This window comes from Panthera onca, chromosome F2, assembly GCF_046562875.1.
Source record: "Panthera onca isolate mPanOnc1 chromosome F2, mPanOnc1 haplotype 2, whole genome shotgun sequence".
NCBI lineage: Eukaryota > Metazoa > Chordata > Mammalia > Carnivora > Felidae > Panthera > Panthera onca.
In genome coordinates, this window is record NC_138356.1 from 34,331,098 (window position 1) to 34,349,401 (window position 18,304).

The 18,304-nt window shown below is 36.5% G+C and overlaps 1 protein-coding gene and 1 pseudogene across 8 annotated transcripts in view; one reads left to right on the forward strand and one right to left on the reverse strand.

Moving 5' to 3' along the window:
- Positions 1 to 18,304, forward strand: part of WWP1 (WW domain containing E3 ubiquitin protein ligase 1) — a 133,998-nt gene that overhangs the window by 17,797 nt on the left and 97,897 nt on the right. For 2 of the 8 annotated variants that reach the window (XM_060610833.3, XM_078441486.2), the window contains exon 2: positions 5,852 to 5,947. In XM_060610833.3, the coding sequence (XP_060466816.2) occupies positions 5,872 to 5,947 (76 nt within the window). In that variant the 5' untranslated portion in view covers positions 5,852 to 5,871. Of the gene's footprint in view, positions 1 to 3,953; positions 4,099 to 5,851; positions 5,948 to 7,719; positions 7,823 to 11,552; positions 11,729 to 15,951; positions 16,043 to 18,304 lie in introns of those variants that run through there. The other 6 variants (XM_060610838.3, XM_060610836.2, XM_060610837.3 and 3 more) reach the window with 6 other exon arrangements.
- On the reverse strand, positions 10,061 to 12,166 carry LOC132664860 (eukaryotic translation initiation factor 4B pseudogene; annotated as a pseudogene).

Here is an 18,304-nt window from a genome sequence, read left to right on the forward strand (position 1 = left end):
CTTTTTTTTTTTTTTTTTACTGTTTCTCATATTTAATATTGCTTTTTTAAAGTTTATTTTTGAGAGACAGAGAGAGAGAGAGCGAGTGGGAGAGGGGCAGAGAGAGATGAGGAGGGAGAGAATTCCAAGCAGGCTCTGTACTGTCAGCACAGAGTCTGATGTGGGGCTGCTCCAGCTCATGAACTGTTGAGATCATGACCTGAGCCAAAACCAAGAGTTGGACGCTTAACTGACTGAGCCACCCAGTCCTCCCTCTCATATGTTATATTTTTAATAATTTGGCATTTATACAGCACTTTGTAATTCATAAAATACTTACATGGATCTCACCTAGGCCATTTGCTACTTAGGTTAAATTACTTGTCCAAGGTCTTGTCAGTTTATTTATTAAGCATTAATTGTGTGCTGGGTATTTTTCTTAGTGCTTTGTCAATGTTAACTCGTTAACTCAAGGTAGGTATTGTTACCTTCTTCATTTTATAGACGTAAAAACTGAGGCATTATGAGGTAAAGGAGCTTGCCAAAAGTTGAACATAGTAGTCAAGTGGAGCTAAGATTTGAATCTAGGCAGTCTGGTTGCAGAATTTACACTCTTAACCACTGTTTCACTGCCTCTTAGTAAATGTGGGAGTAGAAATTCAAATCCAAATTCAAACTAGACTTTGGTAAATGATAGTTTCTTATTTTCAGTCTCCCCCTATGTACCCCTTCTTCACCTTATTAGAAATAATTGGACCACCAGGCACACTGAAAGCCTTCTATAAGTGACAGTTTAGTTGTTGACAGGACTGGATTTGTGTTTCTTGTAACTTCAAACATTACTAGGTATTTAGAGTTTTATATTAAGTTTGTAGTAAAGGTACTTTTTAAAAAAGTTGTTAACCTGTGACTTTGAAAAGAGCAAAATGGTACTTTTATCAGCTCAAGATAGAAATATCTTTGATATTTGATCCTCTGGACTGGGCTTTGCTGTGGTGTGTCATAGCTACTGCTAATTTAAACCTCTAGTTTACTGTTTAAATTCTCTTTTTAATTAATTATTACCTTTTTTGGAAGGAATTTGCACTCCATATAGACAAGAAGACTCTGTACATTTTGCTGGCTTGAACTTTATATGAAACACATTTTGTTTGAAAGGATGGGTGGTTAGTTTTGCCTTGGATAGGTAACTATCTTGTAATTATTTCTCAGATTAAGTTACTGTGATCATGGTTGTGCTTTGACTGGAGGCTTGCTACCTGTGATATACAGGCTGATTTGAAGGCAAGGATGGAATTTGAATTAACCAGAATCCAGAAGGAACTTAATCAGAATGAGAAAGACAATTGAGTCAAATAGTTTAACTAGCTGTTGGACCTGAATTTCTGTAAATAGAGTGAATTTTATGTGAAGAGCAATGAGGAAGTAAATTGCAGGAAATTAATGGGCAGCTGTTAGTAAGGGTGTGTGCCATGATAATATGAGGAGACATAGGTTAAATTCAGCAAGGCTGCTGACTACCTCATAACATTCACATTGTTAACTATGAATGTTTGTTGATCTGAAGAAGGGAAGGAAGTTTGTATTAACCATATAACCATGACTTTAGATTGGTCACAGAGTAATTTTGAGAGCAAGGAATTCACATAGTTTGGAAATGGTTAAATTTGGTGATAAGAGAATCTACAGATAGATCAAGGTTTAGTGCTTAGAAAATTAAAATTATGTGTATAGTACATTTCAATGTAAGATTTTTATTTTGTTTTTGTTTATTAGCTTGAAGTGGCAGCAGAAAACATTAATGAGAGCATTTTGAGAAGTTTATTGTAAAGCAGATTTTCTGTGTAATTGAGAGAAATAACACTTAAAAGGTACAGTTGAATATAAACTCACTGTACACAAGAAAATGAGATAATAAAATAGGGAGAGAATGAATTTATGAAAGGGGAGATGTGAGATATATCTAGGGGGAATAAAGCCAAGAAAAGAGGACTAGATTTGTGTTGGTGGAAAAGTAGAGGTACAAATGGGAGGATAAATGAAAACAGAACCAAAAAGTTTGGGGAAAATTAATGTATTTGCCTCCTCTGGTTGAAAATCTGAAATTGAGTGGAGATATCAAATAATGAGCTGGAGATACTCATTGAGGAAATTTGACACTTTGAACATAAATACATTTTTCTCATTAAAAAAAAACAACAAAAAACTTCTTGTGCTCCTGTAAAGTTCCATAATACAGTGCACTAAAAGGAACTTTGAAATTGAAAGTACAGAAGGATGGAGGAAAGATGAGTTTATTAGAGCCTGTGATTAGATAGTCATTTTTAGATTAAAATAAACCCCAAACTATAGTCAGAAATTAAAAAGTACATGTAGATGCCCATCTTTATTTGTCCTTTGGCAGATACTGCCAAGTGTTTTTAAAGTCACTGGAATGACACAGTTTAAAAGTGTTAATTCTTTATTACTCTGGCACTTGTAAATTATCAGGAGTGTGTTGTTTTGCATTAAAGAGGATTAGTGAGTGATACTTACATAGGTCTGTGTGGACAAGTAAACTTATTAAGAAATCAGCTAGCTTTCATGGGGCAACTGGGTGGCTCAATTAGTTAAGCGATTTTTTGTCTCTTTGTGTGGACTCCTGGTTTTGGCTCAGGTCATGATCTCATGGTTCATAAGTTTGAGCCCATGTTGGGCTCTGTGCTGACAGCATGGAGCCTGCTTTGGATTCTCTCCGCACCCCACCCCCCCTCCGCCCCTCCGTGGTGCGCGCACTCTCTCTCTCTCAAAATAAATAAATAAGCTTAAAAAAAAAAAACAAAAAACCAGTCAGCTTCCATCCCAAATAGAAATGTATGTGAAAGTTTGAAACTGTGAAGTGCTATGAAAACATAACATAGTGATGATACTATTGCAGGATTTTTTTTTTTACCTCAATAGCTGAGTTCATTGTCTCACTGCTTTGATGAATGAAGAGGTGGACACAAAATGAGCAGCAGGCAAAATTTTATTAGAGTATAAGATCAGAAGGAAAGCTCTCTAAGGTTCTAGTTGCCTCCCCATGTCCGTCCCCCCCCCCCCCCCCCCCTTTCCTTCCCCTTTGTTCCTTCTCAGGTTTTACCTTTATTGGCTGGATAACTCTAGGTGCTAGGTTGTCCATTCCTGATTGGCTCAGTTGCATTGTATGAGGGGTGGTCTATGGCCATACCGTTCCTTGTTGGTCATAGGTTTTATGGTCCACTTATTTTTAGTCAGGTCTTTTGTCAAATTTCTGAGGAAAACCTGAGGGGGAGTAGGTGGTGTCTGTTATATTCTTAAGAAGGACCTTACGCCTCAGGGGGTTTGCTGTAGTCCGACATTCCCAGCATTGTTCCAAAAAATGTGTTTTTCCCCACCCAGGGATGTCAGGTCCTCATCTTTCCCTCTCTGCCTATTTTATCCTGTCTTTTCCCTATCATAATATTGCCACTAGGCACTGGTGGGAAAAAGGGGAGCTGGAGGGACTGGAGGCAGATTGTTAAGTGGACAGATTGTAGAGGGAGCATGCAGTGGTACAGCTATGGGGTCAGCCCTGCTGGTCAGTGGAATGAGATCGACTTGTGGGATACAAGGCCAAGGTGTTGTTGGCATAGATGTTGAGACAGGAGTGGGGATGATGGTGTAGTATGGGGAAGAACTGTGGGCCTGAATAGGAACTTGGAAATGCCTTTAAATGCCTTTGAATCCTTACGAGACCACAGGGGCAGTTATTTGGAGTTTAGTGAAACTAAACAATTCTGAGGGCTAAAAGGCACTGGGTATCAAGAAAGCTTCTTGCTCCTTCCTCTACCCTTTGCCCAACATGTAGTCCCAGTGGCATTGAAGCCCACTGATGAGTTGTCCCTGTAAAGTTGATTTTTCCTTTCTAATTATTTAGGTCATACAGAAATATAAAATTTAATGGGATTGTGCTTTATTGTAACAGGATTCTTTAAGAACAATCTCTTTGAGGTACATGAAAAAAGCTGCCTACACAGAACCATTATACTGTTTACTAAGGTTACCAAATACCCACCCCAGTGTGTCCTGAAGCAAGAGGTTTCCCAGGGAGCAGAACTAAACACTGGATGGTCCTGGAAAGTCAGTATGAGTCACCTTCTTATTTACTCTCTCCCATTTTATAAATTCATTGAAATGACCAATAATATCTTTTTATGAATGATCCTTATGTAGAAGTAACATTCTTGTATTATTTAAAATTAAATCTTCTATTTTGTAGCTTACGCTTTTATGAAATACTTATTTCTGTTTTAGAGTTGCTAAATCTTGGATATTTTAGGGGCAGGGAAGCTGTTTTTTTCATCTATATCTTTGCCACTTCCAGTGAGTTTTAGATTTTGTGCAGTTGATATAATAGCTTTGCCTGAATACAGGCTTTCGAACCTTCCAGGTTCCACATTCATTAGATGAAACATCTCTGGCATCTGATTATGTACCATCCTATCTTGTTACTGAAGTGTTTAGTATGTGTTAATATTGTCTTCAAAACTAGGCTAAGTATTCACTGGAACTTTGTCTTCTACAGTTTTTGTGTTCTTGCCATGCCCACTTTGCAGACTAGGTGGTATGTAAGCGCGTTTATTAATTGATTCAGGTAGATAGATATGTGACAGTTTTCTGGCTTTTCCAAGCCTTGATGCTGTGTGTAGCATGCAAAATGGATCAGATTTGTTGTTCTTTTTTCTTAAAAGTTGCTTTCTAAGTCAGTTGCTTCTGACTTAAGGATGACATCTTGAAGTAAGCAGGCAATTGAGATATATCTTCTAAGTGAGGATTTGATAGGCCTATAACCTTGGAGGACTGGAAGCATAGTTTGTTATCTACATTCTGGACTCTTCTTTTCTTTGCAGTCGAATAATAATGAACTCTTCTATAATTCTGTGGCATTTTTAAAGGATTGAGCTGGACATAATCAGCTTCCATATAATTGGCCATATCCTCTGGGTATAACTTGTAACCTAAATTCATTTGGATGAATAACCAGTTTGCTCAAAAATTTGTTAACAAACTCAAAGTTTTGTTTTTGCCTTTTGCCACAACTGGCCACACAGATGTTAAGTGGTAGAATTGGAAACGAAATCAAAATAGTATGACTGTGGAATTGGCTCTTAAGCTTTGTACTGTATTGTCTCCCACAATTTGTTCTTCTTATCCTTATCCTGGTTATGGCACCCTCATCCACCCAGATAGTGAAATGGGAAGTTTTGGTAGTTCAGAATCCTTTGTAACCCTCAGCTATCCCATGACCATCTGGTTAAAGATCTTATATATAGCCTGAGTACCTACCCCCCCCCCCCCCCCCCCCCGCCTCCTCCCGCCCCGCCCACCACCACTCCCAGTGCTCTGATTCAGATAAACTCAATATTTTAGATCTAACCCTGCTGCTGCCAGAGTTATTCCCCTCAAATGTGATCTTGTTATTGAAACCCTTTGGTGTCTTATCAGTTACCTTTATGATAAACTTTAAACTACTACGCTTGGTATATTTTGAATACCATGTAAACTATTCCATAGGATCCTGTGCAGTTTAGATTACTCAGTTTGCCTGTTAACCTTATCACTTGACACTATCCCTACCTTCCATTCTCCAGCCATTCTAATAGTTCTCCAAATGCACCATAATTTCTGTAATTTTCTCTTGGAGAATTATACTTCAAGAAACAGTTCATTCAAAGGAAGACACAGTTCATTCAAAGATACCTTCTCTGTGAACTGTCTCCTGATTCTGATAGTTTGGATTATCCACTTTTTCTTGTGTGCCCCAGATGTTCTACTTTACATTTTGCATCTATTTTAGTAACTGTAACACTGAAAGGTATTTATTTGTTTACAGGTTTGTCTCCTCACTAGACTATGAGCTCCTTGAAAGAAGGAATCCTGTCTTACTCATCTTTATATCCCCAGTGTCTAGCACAGCTCCTGGTACATAGTAAGTGATTAGCAACTTCTTTTTTGAGTAAGACTCTTATTTTAACACTCTTAACTCCACATATTGACGGTTACTTATACTGATCTAGACCTATATTGTCATAACAAAATATGATTGTAGACTTTTAACACTTTTGAGGCACAATTTTCTCATCCATAAGATGAGACTAGTACCCCCCCACTCATACAACATTATTGTAATACCAGATTAAAGAATATATATAGCAGTGCATTATATTTTAAGTGTCATACAACTTTATGTTGTTAAGTGTGGGAACTAATCGTATGTTGAAATTGATCATTTTATTTGCTGTGTTCCTTTTAAGGCAAAATGGTACCATTTTTGAACCATTTCTGTCATGTTTTGCAGTTACTGATTACCAGAAGCATGTACTCAAAATAACGAATCCTATGCCTGTTTATCTTTTTTGCTCTGCAGTTACCTTTCTATCTAATTGACTAATAAAGTCTCTCAATTTTCTTTTAATCTGCTTCCAAATGAATTAACATCTTCACCTTTCCTTAGATCCCTCATCCATTGTTCAGAGGAAGAAGTGTCTTTTTCTTGGAAGACTAATCACATCATCTGTGACAGCTATGCCTTTCCCTTTTTTTTCCCTCACAGGCTATAGACATCATACTTGATGGATTAGTGATCTACACTTTACCTACTTTCTTGCCTTCCATGCATTCTTTAAATTTTTAGAAGTTCTGTAATTTTAACATGCCAGATTATATGTAACATATGGAAGTTAATAATAAAAACAAACATTTGGGAACCAACCACTTAAGAAGTAGGTCAGTACCTACACAGTTAAAGAGCTACCTGTGAGCACGTCTGTAACTGCATGGTCCTGTCTTTCTCCCATCCCTGAAGTAACTGCTGTTCTGAATTTTTTTTAATTCCGATTTTTTTATCTCTTCTTTTCCTTAGTTGCATTACCACAAATGTATTTTTTTTTTGTTTTGAGTATAATAAATGTTCTTTTTATAGCCTTTGTAAACCTTGCACAAAAGGCATTTTAGTATAGAGGAAAACCTAATTTACAAATCTTTATACGTTCCAGAGAAAATATTCAAGTATCATAAAAGAATACATAGAAAAATTTCAGTGTGCACATTCATATTTATAATTAAATAATCATGGAGACTTACTTTTGGGCTGTGCTTATTGCCTCACCATATACAAAATGAAGTGCCTTATCCAGAGGACAGAAATATAGCAGAAGTATTCTCACATATTAGTTTCTTTAGTTTGTGCAGAAATGTTTCCATTAGATTCATAGTGTACTCCTTGGAAGAGTGACAGTTTGTCATTTGATTGCCTTTGGACCTTAGCAGTTCTTTAATGGGCTTCATTCAGTTTGTTGATTGTATAAGCATTTGAGACTCAGAATCCACAATGCCACCATGTTTTTGGATTTCTTTTTCTTTTTTTTTTTTAATTTTTTTTTTCAACGTTTTTTATTTATTTTTGGGACAGAGAGAGACAGAGCATGAACGGGGGAGGGGCAGAGAGAGAGGGAGACACAGAATCGGAAACAGGCTCCAGGCTCCGAGCCATCAGCCCAGAGCCTGACGTGGGGCTCGAACTCACGGACCGCGAGATCGTGACCTGGCTGAAGTCGGACGCTTAACCGACTGCGCCACCCAGGCGCCCCTGGATTGCTTTTTCAATCATGGAAGTGTGGCATTTTCAAAGGAATTGCATAGCAAAAGATGAAGTCATGATAGCTGCCAAAAGAATTCATTTCTTTCTTCTTTGTGTTTAAGAGTTGGAAGTATTTCTTGATGACCTTAGTTTAGAATGTTAAATCTTAGACGTGGGACTGAGTAAGAGGAAGATGACCTCAGTGGAGAGTGTTAAATCTTAAAGGTGGGACTGAGTGAGGCTCAGAACTCCATTTGTATTTTTTTTTCATTCACTATTACATTTCTAAGACCCATTCAATGTTGTTGCCTGCAACTGTAGTTCATTCATTCTCATTGCTGTATAATGTTCCATTATTTGAGTTAGCCTAATTAACTTAACCATTTTTCTACCAGTGGACATTTGAGTATCAGGTTTTTTTGTTGTTATTTTGAAGTATGTTTACACTTGGCACACAGGTAAAAAATTTTCGTATTCTATATCTAGAATTGTTCATTGAAGGATATGCAAATGTTCAACTTTATATGATAATGCCAAATTGTTTTCCAGTGATTGTACCAATTTTAACACCTACCAGCAGGATTTTACCAATTTAAACACCTAGTCACAGTGGGGCACCTGAGTGGCTCAGTTGGTTAAGCCTTTACTTCTGCTCAGGTCATGATCGCATGGCTCATAAGTTCGAGCCCCACATCAGGCTCTGTGCTGACAGCTCAGAGCCTGGAGCCTGCTTTGGATTCTGTGTCTCCTTTTCTCTCTACCCCTGTCATGCTCATGATCTTTCTCTCTCTCAAAAATAAACAAACATTTGAAAAAAAAAAATGAAACACCTGGCAGCAGTGTATAAGAGCCACCATTGCTTTACTCTTTTTTTTTTTTTTTTTGCCATTATTTGGTACTGTCAACATTTCTAGTTTTTATCATTCTAGTGAGTTTAAAAATAACATTTCGTGTGGTCTTGAGTTTCTCTGATGAATAATAAGATTCTGCATCTTTTCACGTACAAATTGACCTTACAAGTTTCCTTGTTCTATAAAATTCCTGTTCAGGCTTTTTGCCCATTTGACTACTTGTGTTGTTTTATCTTATTTTTTATAGAAGTTCTCATATAGTTTAAATACTAATCTTTAATCAGCTTTATGTTTTATAAATATCTTATAATTTATAGATTGTCTTTTAGTTTGGTTTATAATATTTTATGATAAACAGAAGTTCTTGGTTTCTACATAGTAAAAATATTTACACTTTGCTTTTTTGGTTAGTAAGTTTAAGAAATCCTTCTGTTCTGGGAGGGCACAAAACAGTTTTCTGCTCTAATTTCTTCTAAAAATTTTAAAGTTTTCCTTTCGTATGTACATCACTAGTCCATCTTGAATTGATTTTGTATATGATGTAAAGTGAGGATCCAATTTAATTTTTTCATATAGGTAATTTCAGTCTTATTTAGTAGTCCCTCTTTTCCACAGATCTGCATTGTTATGTCTGTTACATGAGGATGTCCTTACATACCTTGGTCTATTTTGGGGCTCCCATTTCATTTCATTTATTTCATCTTGTTTATCTTGTTTTATTTACCTTCTATCAGTCTTGGCAGGCATTTGTTTGTTTTAGTGTTCTTTTATTAAAATAATTTTTTTAATGTTTATTTATTTTTGAGAGAGACAAAGAGAGACAGAGCACAAACAGGGGAGGGGTAGAGAGAGAGGGAGACACAGAATCTGAGGCAGGCTCCAGGCTCTGAGCTGTCAGCACAGAGCCAGACACAGGGCTGAAAATCACGAACTGCAAGATTATGACCTGAGGCGGGGTCAGACACTCAACTGACTGAGCCACCCAGGTGCCCCTGTTTTAGTGTTTTCTAAGAACTCTGACTCTGTCGATTCTTTCTGTCACCTTTTTTCTATTTCATCAGTTTCTGTTCTTTATTATTCCATACTTTTTTGGGGTTTTTTGCTGTTAATTTCTTTCTAACTTAACAGATTGACCTTACTAATTGAAAGTTGAAAACTTACTAATTTTCAACCATTTTTCTTTCCCTAGTATAAGTTTTTAAGGCTATAGATTTGCCTCTAAGTTGACTTTTCTTGTATCCCACAAATTTTTATATGGTATGTTTGTTATCTTCCAGTTCTTGCTTGTTTTTTTTTTTTTTTTAATTTTTCAGCATGACTTCTTCTAACCTATGAAATATTTAGAAGTTTTTTTTTTCTCTATTTGTGTTTTTTAAAATTTTTCTTCCATTATTGATTTTTGAACTTAATTGTATATGATCAAAGCCTGGGAACAATATGATTGATATATATTCTTTGAAATTCAGTGAGATTTTCATTATCTTCCAGTATATGTATTAGTTTTCTGTATGCCTCATATATGCTTGAGAAATGTTTCTTCTTTCTTTCTTTCTTTCTTTCTTTCTTTTTCAAGAGTGAGCACGGAGGGGGGGGAGAGAGGGAGAGAGAACCTTAAGCAGGCTCTGCGCCCAACATGAAACCTGGGCGGGGCTTGATCTTGCCACCTTGAGATCACGACCTGAGCCAAAATCGAGTTGGACACCTAACTGAGCCACCCAGGTGCCCCAAGAATGTTTATTTTCTAATTGTTTGGTATATGATTCTGTTTAAGTTCTGCTTATTCATTTTGTTTTTATTTTTATTTTTGACCTATGAAAAATTGGAGTGTGTTGAAATCACCCATGACAATGCCAATATGTCAGTTTCATCCTGTAGTTCTAAAAATCCTTTGAGGCTTTTTTTTCCCTTGCCAAGAGATGGTGAATTTTGTTTTGTCTTGTCTGGATAAATATTTGATTTGCTCAGGATGTTTCAGGGCAGTAAGAGTAGGAAAAAGCACAGGATGTAGAGGTCTATTCTGAATAATCCTTTCCCCTCATTTTAATCTTATTCATCAGAGAGAGTGGCATATTTTCAGTACTGCACTTATAGGCTGGATTCTTCAGGTTTCTTTGGCTCAGGTGCAGAGTTGGAATTTTGATCCTTTTAGCATGTTTCCTTTCAGACTCCTTCCATTTGTCTTTGTTCCCTTCCTATCTTAGGCCATGATGGAGTTCCCACTTCTACCTTTTTGGACACTCACCCCATCTAGTTTATTTTCATCTTCCCAGGTTCATCCTTCCTGAGATGATAGAGCTGGAGCTACTTTCCCCCCATGCCTTGTAGGAGATTGCTGCTCTGTTTGAGCTCTGAAATCAGCACAAGGATTAGCACTTCACCAAGCTTCCTCTTTTAATGGAGGGGACAGCATTACCTTCAGCAGCTAATCAGGTTTGGGTGGATTAGAAGTTGGAGAGTGGCAGTCTTCTGCCTTACTGTTTTATTTTCCAGACATCTCACTTTCTCTCCTTCATGCATCCTGCTCTGACTTCTGACAGATGCAGCTGAAGTCCCAGTTTGAGATGACTCACTTCCTGTCCTTGACCATTCTTGTTCTGGAGTTTCTTTGCCTTGCCAGTTTGAGTGTCTCTCCTAGGGCTGTCATTCTAGTTTGGGTTCATCTAACTGATGCTGCATTGTCTCCTGTTACTTGTGTAGCTGCTTTTTTTACTTCTTATTATTCTGTTATAGCTGGGTCAATAGGCTTTGCTGCTCCAAACATAGAATCTGCTCCACTAAACTGGGAGGTGCCAGCCAAGGAGTCCTCTTCCTTAGGAATACTCTGCAGCTTTAGATTCAGTTTGGTTCTTTGGGAGAGACCTCTGTCATCATGTCTCTAATCATCCCCAGAATAATTGTCTTTGGAGCTCCTCACTGACCATCATGTCTATCATATTGGTCTTCATGGTGGTCCCACTCCCTCTGTAGTCATCATCCCTTAGTAGCCACTACCACATTCACTTCTGCTGTTTATCCTGGAGCCATAGCTTCAATCATAGTCTCTGCTGTGTTGGTCATTTTAGCAATCCTGGCCTCCATAATGATCATGATATTTGTCTTCACAGCTGTCATCACCTCTTCTAGGTAGTCATCCAAGCTGTGTGTTTGGATGTTTTCTGAGAATCCTGATTTCTTCCTCAGCCAGAAGAAAAACCATCCTTGTCTTTAACTTGAGCTTAATCAGGAGTATCCATTGGAATTTTAACCAGAAACTCTTCATTGAGGGCATTGAGCAAAGAAGGCAAGTTCTCAAACTCCACATAGTCAAAACCTTTCAATCTCTTTGAGTTGCTGGGTTCACATGGTAAATGCACTGCACTGATAGTTAATCCTCTAAAGAATTCCTTAATGGAGACTTCTGTCACATCACCAGTTGTGTTTCCTAGAAAAGTGGTATAGAGTAGCGATTTGGGAAGATGGCTCTGGTCAATAATGGGTTGCCAGGAAGCCTGTAGAGCAGTGGTCAGGATGCAGTGATTAGTTGGAGGTGCCTTATACATGCTGTTATCATTACTGTTATCAAGTGGTTGATACATCTTCCAGATCAGTCCCACTTAGTGGTTTGGAGACAGGGATGCTTCCCCTACCAGTGCTATCATCCTCAGCCAGAAAGTCTGTTGGGGAAATGGTCTTCCCCTTCTTTTTTGCTGAGGCTGCTATGTTGGGGAGCATTTTCTTTTAAACATGCAAATTAGGGGCGCCTGGGTGGCGCAGTCGGTTAAGCGTCCGACTTCAGCCAGGTCACGATCTCGCGGTCCGTGAGTTCGAGCCCCGCGTCAGGCTCTGGGCTGATGGCTCGGAGCCTGGAGCCTGTTTCCGATTCTGTGTCTCCCTCTCTCTCTGCCCCTCCCCCGTTCATGCTCTGTCTCTCTCTGTCCCAAAAATAAATAAAAAAAAATGTTAAAAAAAAAAAAACAAAAAAAAAACCCATGCAAATTAAAAATTTTATGTCTATTTACTGAATTGAACGTCTTGTCATTTTCTTTGTTCTCCTTAATAATGCTGTTTGTCTGCTTTCATAACTAATCCCACCTGTCTTTTTGTTTATATTTGTCTCATATGCTATTTTCCATATTTTTAAAAATTCTGTTAGTATCTTTACTAAGTGTCTTTTTTGAAATTATCCATATATATTTGTTGTGATTATTTCTGTATTTGGATTCTCTTTGTGCTTTCTTATAGTTCTGGTTATTTATGCTTTTAAAAATCTGTCTAGACTTTTATGGATTAGTTGAATTCTTGGGTTTTTTAAATTCTTTTCTACTCTACTAGCTTGGAAATTATACTGTCATTTCTGTTTTATGATTACCCTTGAAATTCTGCTGAGAGTGCAGTACAGTCTAAAATTAAACCAGATTATAATCCCTCTGCAAGGGATTTACATAATTAGCTCCTATAATAAAATGTTGTTGTTATTTTACTCAGACAATATTTATTTAGATTTACTTGTATGGTTACCAATTTCTTTGTCCTTCTTTCCCTTGCCTCTTAGAGCATCCTTCTGTGGTAATTTTATTCGTATATGAAACATGTTCTTTAGATTTTCTTAAGGTAAAGGTCTACTGTTGATAAACTCTCTTTTGGTTTTTCTGGCAATGTCTTAATGTCTTCCATATTCTCCAAAGAGAGTTTTAGTGGTTGAATAATTTTTGTCTCAGTTCTTTGTAGATATGCTTGTTGTACCTTCTATGCTTTCATTGTTGTTAAGAATTCTGTCACATTATTCTCTTCCTTTGTAATGTCTTCTCTCTGGCTGCTTTTATTTAACATGGTCCTTTGTTGGTGTCCTGCAGTTTCACTACTGTGTGGCCACATGTGAATGTCTTTATTTTTATCCCACCTCTTTTACATATACATATACATATACATATACATATACATATACATATACATATACATATACACATGCTGTATTTCTTAGAATTGGGGATAAATGTCTTTCATTGTTTCTAGAAAATTAAGTCACTTTCTCTCCTAGTATGACCTCCTCTTTCTTCATTTTCTGGAATATGAGTAGAAATATATGTCAGATTACTTTCATGTCTTTTAGCCTTTCTTTGGTATTTTCCATCTGTTTATTTCAGTACTTACTTGTTAATGACTTTTGCAGATTTATATTCAAATTTACTGATTCTTAAGTTCTATCTGGTCTGAATAAACTATAGAATTTAATAATAATATATTGAGATCATCTCATTAGTTATGACGAATGTGGCATACTGATGTGAGTTTTTATATACCCCACATGGAAGCTGAGTGTGGGGTATATGAGAGCTCCATTATCTTCTCAACTTGTATAAATCTGAAACCATTCTAAAAGAAGGAGTTTAAGCAAATTCTGTCAGGTTTATTTTTCAAATATGCAATGCTATTTTTCCAAGTCTTTTTGCTTGACCGTGTTTTATCTTTTATTGTTAAAACTAAATTTTTAAAAATTTATACTTAATCTGTACTATTAATCATCATAATATGTAAAGTCCATGTAGGCTCAGAGAGTATTATTTTTTGTTTCTACTCATGGTGACTTGTTTTCTTATAAGTTTGATTTTTTTTTTTTTAAACCGTAAGCTCATAACTGGTTGCTCTTTATCTTGGGTAATCACAGTGGCTTAAATTGGGGTCCATTCCTGCGAGCATATGTATATTTCTGCTGTGTTACAGGTTATAGCAGACTTGGGTTCTTGCTTCTTGTGGGAGTCTCTGCTCCCTTACCTTGCAGCAGACCGAGTGCTTTATCTCTTGATCCCAGCGCTACTATCAGCATGCACATCCAGGGCAATATTCTAGTTAAAAAAAATGTATTTTTTGCTTACTACTCGCTGTTATATTTCAGCTTAGTTAAAAGGTTTTTTTGTTGTTGTTTTTTTGGTTTTTGTTTTGTTTGTTTTTTTGCTATTATATGGGGTGGGAGCAAGCTTGATAATTTTTTATACTTCTTGAAAATATAACAGTGTTTGAAAACTATACTGGTTTTAATTTATCCAGGATCTTTTACACTGAAGCAGGAGGACCTTTCAAAGTATTTAGTATACCAGCTACTTAAAATTAAAAGCCTTCAGTTTCAAACCTTCACCATTGATTTTCTTCATTGTCCATGGATTATTGAAAGTTTCTATTCCCATTGATTTTCTTCTATGAATATGACACCTGACGTACCTGCAGGTGATATAATCCTTGAGTTGGTTTTCTCACCTGCAGAATAACAGCATTGGCCTAGATGAGGTTGCAGAATCTGTGAATAAATGTTAACCAAAGTTAATTAATCAAATAGTAAGCAACTGTTTATCTTTTTTTTTTTTAATTTTTTTTAATGTTTTTATTTTATTTTTGAGAGAGAGAGACACACGGTGAGAGTAGGGGAGGGGCAGACAGAGATAGAGACAGAATCTAAAGCAGGCTCCAGGCTCTGAGCTGTCAGCACAGAGCCCAACATGGGGCTTGAACTCACAGACTGCAAGATCATGACCTGAGTCGAAGTCAGACGCCCAACTGACTGAGCCACCCAGGTGCCCCAACTGTTTACCTTTTTATACACATACACACATATATACAGACACATAATATATGCAACTATAAATAAGTGAAGAGAGAGTATAATGATTTTGAGAGTGTTAGATTCCTGAATTTGGGGGAATGATCTAAATGGAGCATAAAAAAGACTACAGACAGGGAAAAACAAGATAAACATTATGTTCATTAATTTCTCTTCATCTTGACTAGAATGTTCCATTTTATCCTTCCTTTAGTGGGTTAAAGGTGGATAGAAATTTAGTCTTAAAATATTTGCCATGTAGAAAAAAGGTGAAGTAGCTCAGCTTTGTATTTTACTTTAAAAAGTAAAAACTGAGGTGAAGGAATGAAGTAGAACATGGAAAAAATTAACTAAAGAAATGTAAGATTTACTGGAGACAGGATAACAAATGCAATATATAAATCTAAACTAGGTCCTATAGTGAAAAAATATGATAATGCCTTGTTTGTGACAGTCGAAATTATAGAATATGGACTGTATAATAGAGAATAGTAATGTACTAGTTAAATCCCTGAATTTGGTCGTTGTTCTTGTGTTATTTAAGAGCTTTGTATTAGGAAATACACATTGAAGTATTAAAAGGTGAAGTGCCAATTTACTTAGGTGGTTCAGATAAGTAAGCAAGTAAATAAATGAAGTATATCTTATATAATAAAAACTATTTGTATGTTTATTTTTTTTATAGACTAACCCTGGATTCTTAGTATCATCATTTATTTTGTCCAAATTGACCTAAATTTGGTTTATTGGCCATATTCTTCTTTAATGCTTATAGTACTAAGTTTTCATTTTAAATGGAAGACAACTGTGAATATGTCATTTGATGAGTTGAAAATAATGTATTAGGTACAGTTTCCTAATTTATTTAAACTGTTTTAATCATATTGAAAGTTACACTCCCTTGTCTAACACCTGAATACACTTTTTAATAGGTTTAAGCTGAATATTGGGACATGGCCACTGCTTCACCACGTTCTGATACTAGTAATAACCACAGTGGGAGGTCACAGTTACAGGTAACTGGTAAGTTATTTTCATAATAACTTAATATAGCAATTCCCTGCTGAACCTTCCTTTTTAATACGCAATTCAGCAAACTTATTCCATAAGTGTCTTTTCTTTTAGTTTCATACTGTGGTATGTTTGTTGCAATAGGCCTTAAAGGTAGAGACCTTCTAAAGTATTTTATTTACTCAGTAAATATTTATTGACCCTGTGCTGAATGCAGGGAAGATATATCCTCTTTGGTAGTGGGAAAATTTGGGTATTAGAAAAAACATCATTGAAATGGTTCTTAAATGGTTACTAGAGTAGAGAAGGATGTTGAAGGCTGTTTTTCATTTATTTAGCCATCCAATCATTGGCCAGAATTTAATTGGAATTACATATAAGAAAACATAAGGCCCTAGTTCTCCAGGAATTTACTGTGTAGTATTAAGACAGGTTTGTTTTATATGGACAATTATCATTCAGAGTGATTATTAACTAGATGCAGTGAGAACTTAGAGGAACGTGTCTTTACTCTGCTTGGGATCGGAGATGGCCTGCAGACACAGGAGAATAGGGTAAGAGAAGGACTCAGAGCATAATACTTTAACTCTTGCAGGAGGAGTCAAAATTCATCTCAAATTAGATTGGAAGCAAAGAGCATTAGAGGGAGAGGGAACAGCATTTGCAGAAGATTAGAGTCTTGGTTAGCAGGTGAATTCATTCATTATATATCAACAATATAAATAACTGCAAGATAAAAAATTCCTGGAGGTAAAATATATATTGGGGAGAGGGAGAGGGAGGGAAGAAAGTTTATAATAGCAAGATTGGCAGTGGAATTCTAGTTAGACAATGAAATGAAATAAATATATGTACCCAAAGGAACCAAGTTCTAAAATAATAAGTGAAAGATGTGGAGTAGTGTGCATAGTATACAACCATATGGATATAAAAAAGGAGGGATGTGTGTATGCAGCTCTGTGCTTAGAATATCAGAACCAGTATTTGCCTCAGGAGAGGTGGGATTGAGAAGATACTGTAAGAAGATACTGTAATTCCTATGGTACTTACGCTATGAGGTCAGTTGTTCCTAGGGTTTTCAGTGACCAGGGCTAGGAAATGTTTATGTCTTAGAAAGCAAAAACCAAATCCTGAGTTCATGCTGATATTTCAAATTCAAAATGGCTGTAGTCTCTACATACCATTTTCCACTAAAAGGAGAAAAATGATATTTTTACTTTATTTGACTTTATATTTCTATCTCTCTTTCTCTTAACCCAAAAATCTTAATTCCAGATGACATTAACATAATTATGTCTGTTTTATCCTAATGCACACATACAGATTGCCAACATTAAAATTACTAAAAACAATAGACCCAGTTTATGATTTCTTTGTAAGTTGCCCTCCTTAGGGTGTATAGTCAGAATACCATGTTTCAAAGTAACTTAAAATAGTTTCCCATTTGGTTATATCACCAAGTTGATAATCAGTTGGGCTTATTGCTTTCAGTTATTTTTATTTTTGTTTATTGCATGTAAAACATTTATATAGTTCTGGAGTTAAAACTGTTAAATCAAGGTGTATTTGGAGAGGTCTGGTTACTCCATGCCACTCCTCCCCCTTCTCTCCTTACCTAAAAATGTACATAAACATTTTTATTAGCTTTAGTTTGCTTTTCCATTGCTTCTTTTTGTTTTTTTAATTTTTTTTAATGTTTATTTTTGAGAGAGAGAGAAAGAGGGAGACAGAGCACGAGCAGGGGAGGAGCAGAGAGAGAGGGAGACACAGAATCTGAAAGGTTCCAGGCTCTGAGCTGTCAGCACAGAGCCCGATGTGGGGCTCGAACTCATAAACCGTGAGATCATGACCTGAGCTGAAGCCCGACGCTCAGCCGACTGCGCCACCCAGGCGCCCCTGCTTCTTTTTGAAAATTTAAGCAGATATGTATAGTATATGTGTTCATATCTCTCCTCCCAACCCCCACTTCTTAGGCACTTTTCTTCATTTTACAGTATTATCTTGGAGCTTGCTCCATAGCAGGGTATATACCTTTCTGGTGTTGCATAGTATGTGCTCTGTTGAATAGACATACCAAAGCTAATTCAACTAGTCTCCTGTTGATGGACATCAGGATTCCATTCTTTTGCTATTACAAATAGTGCTACAATAAAGATTTATGCAAATGTCATTTCTTGTTTTTGCTCATGTGTCTTTAGGATAGAATCCTAGAATTAAATTGCTGAGTCAGGGAGTAGATACATGTAATATTGCCATTTATTGGCAAATTCCTCT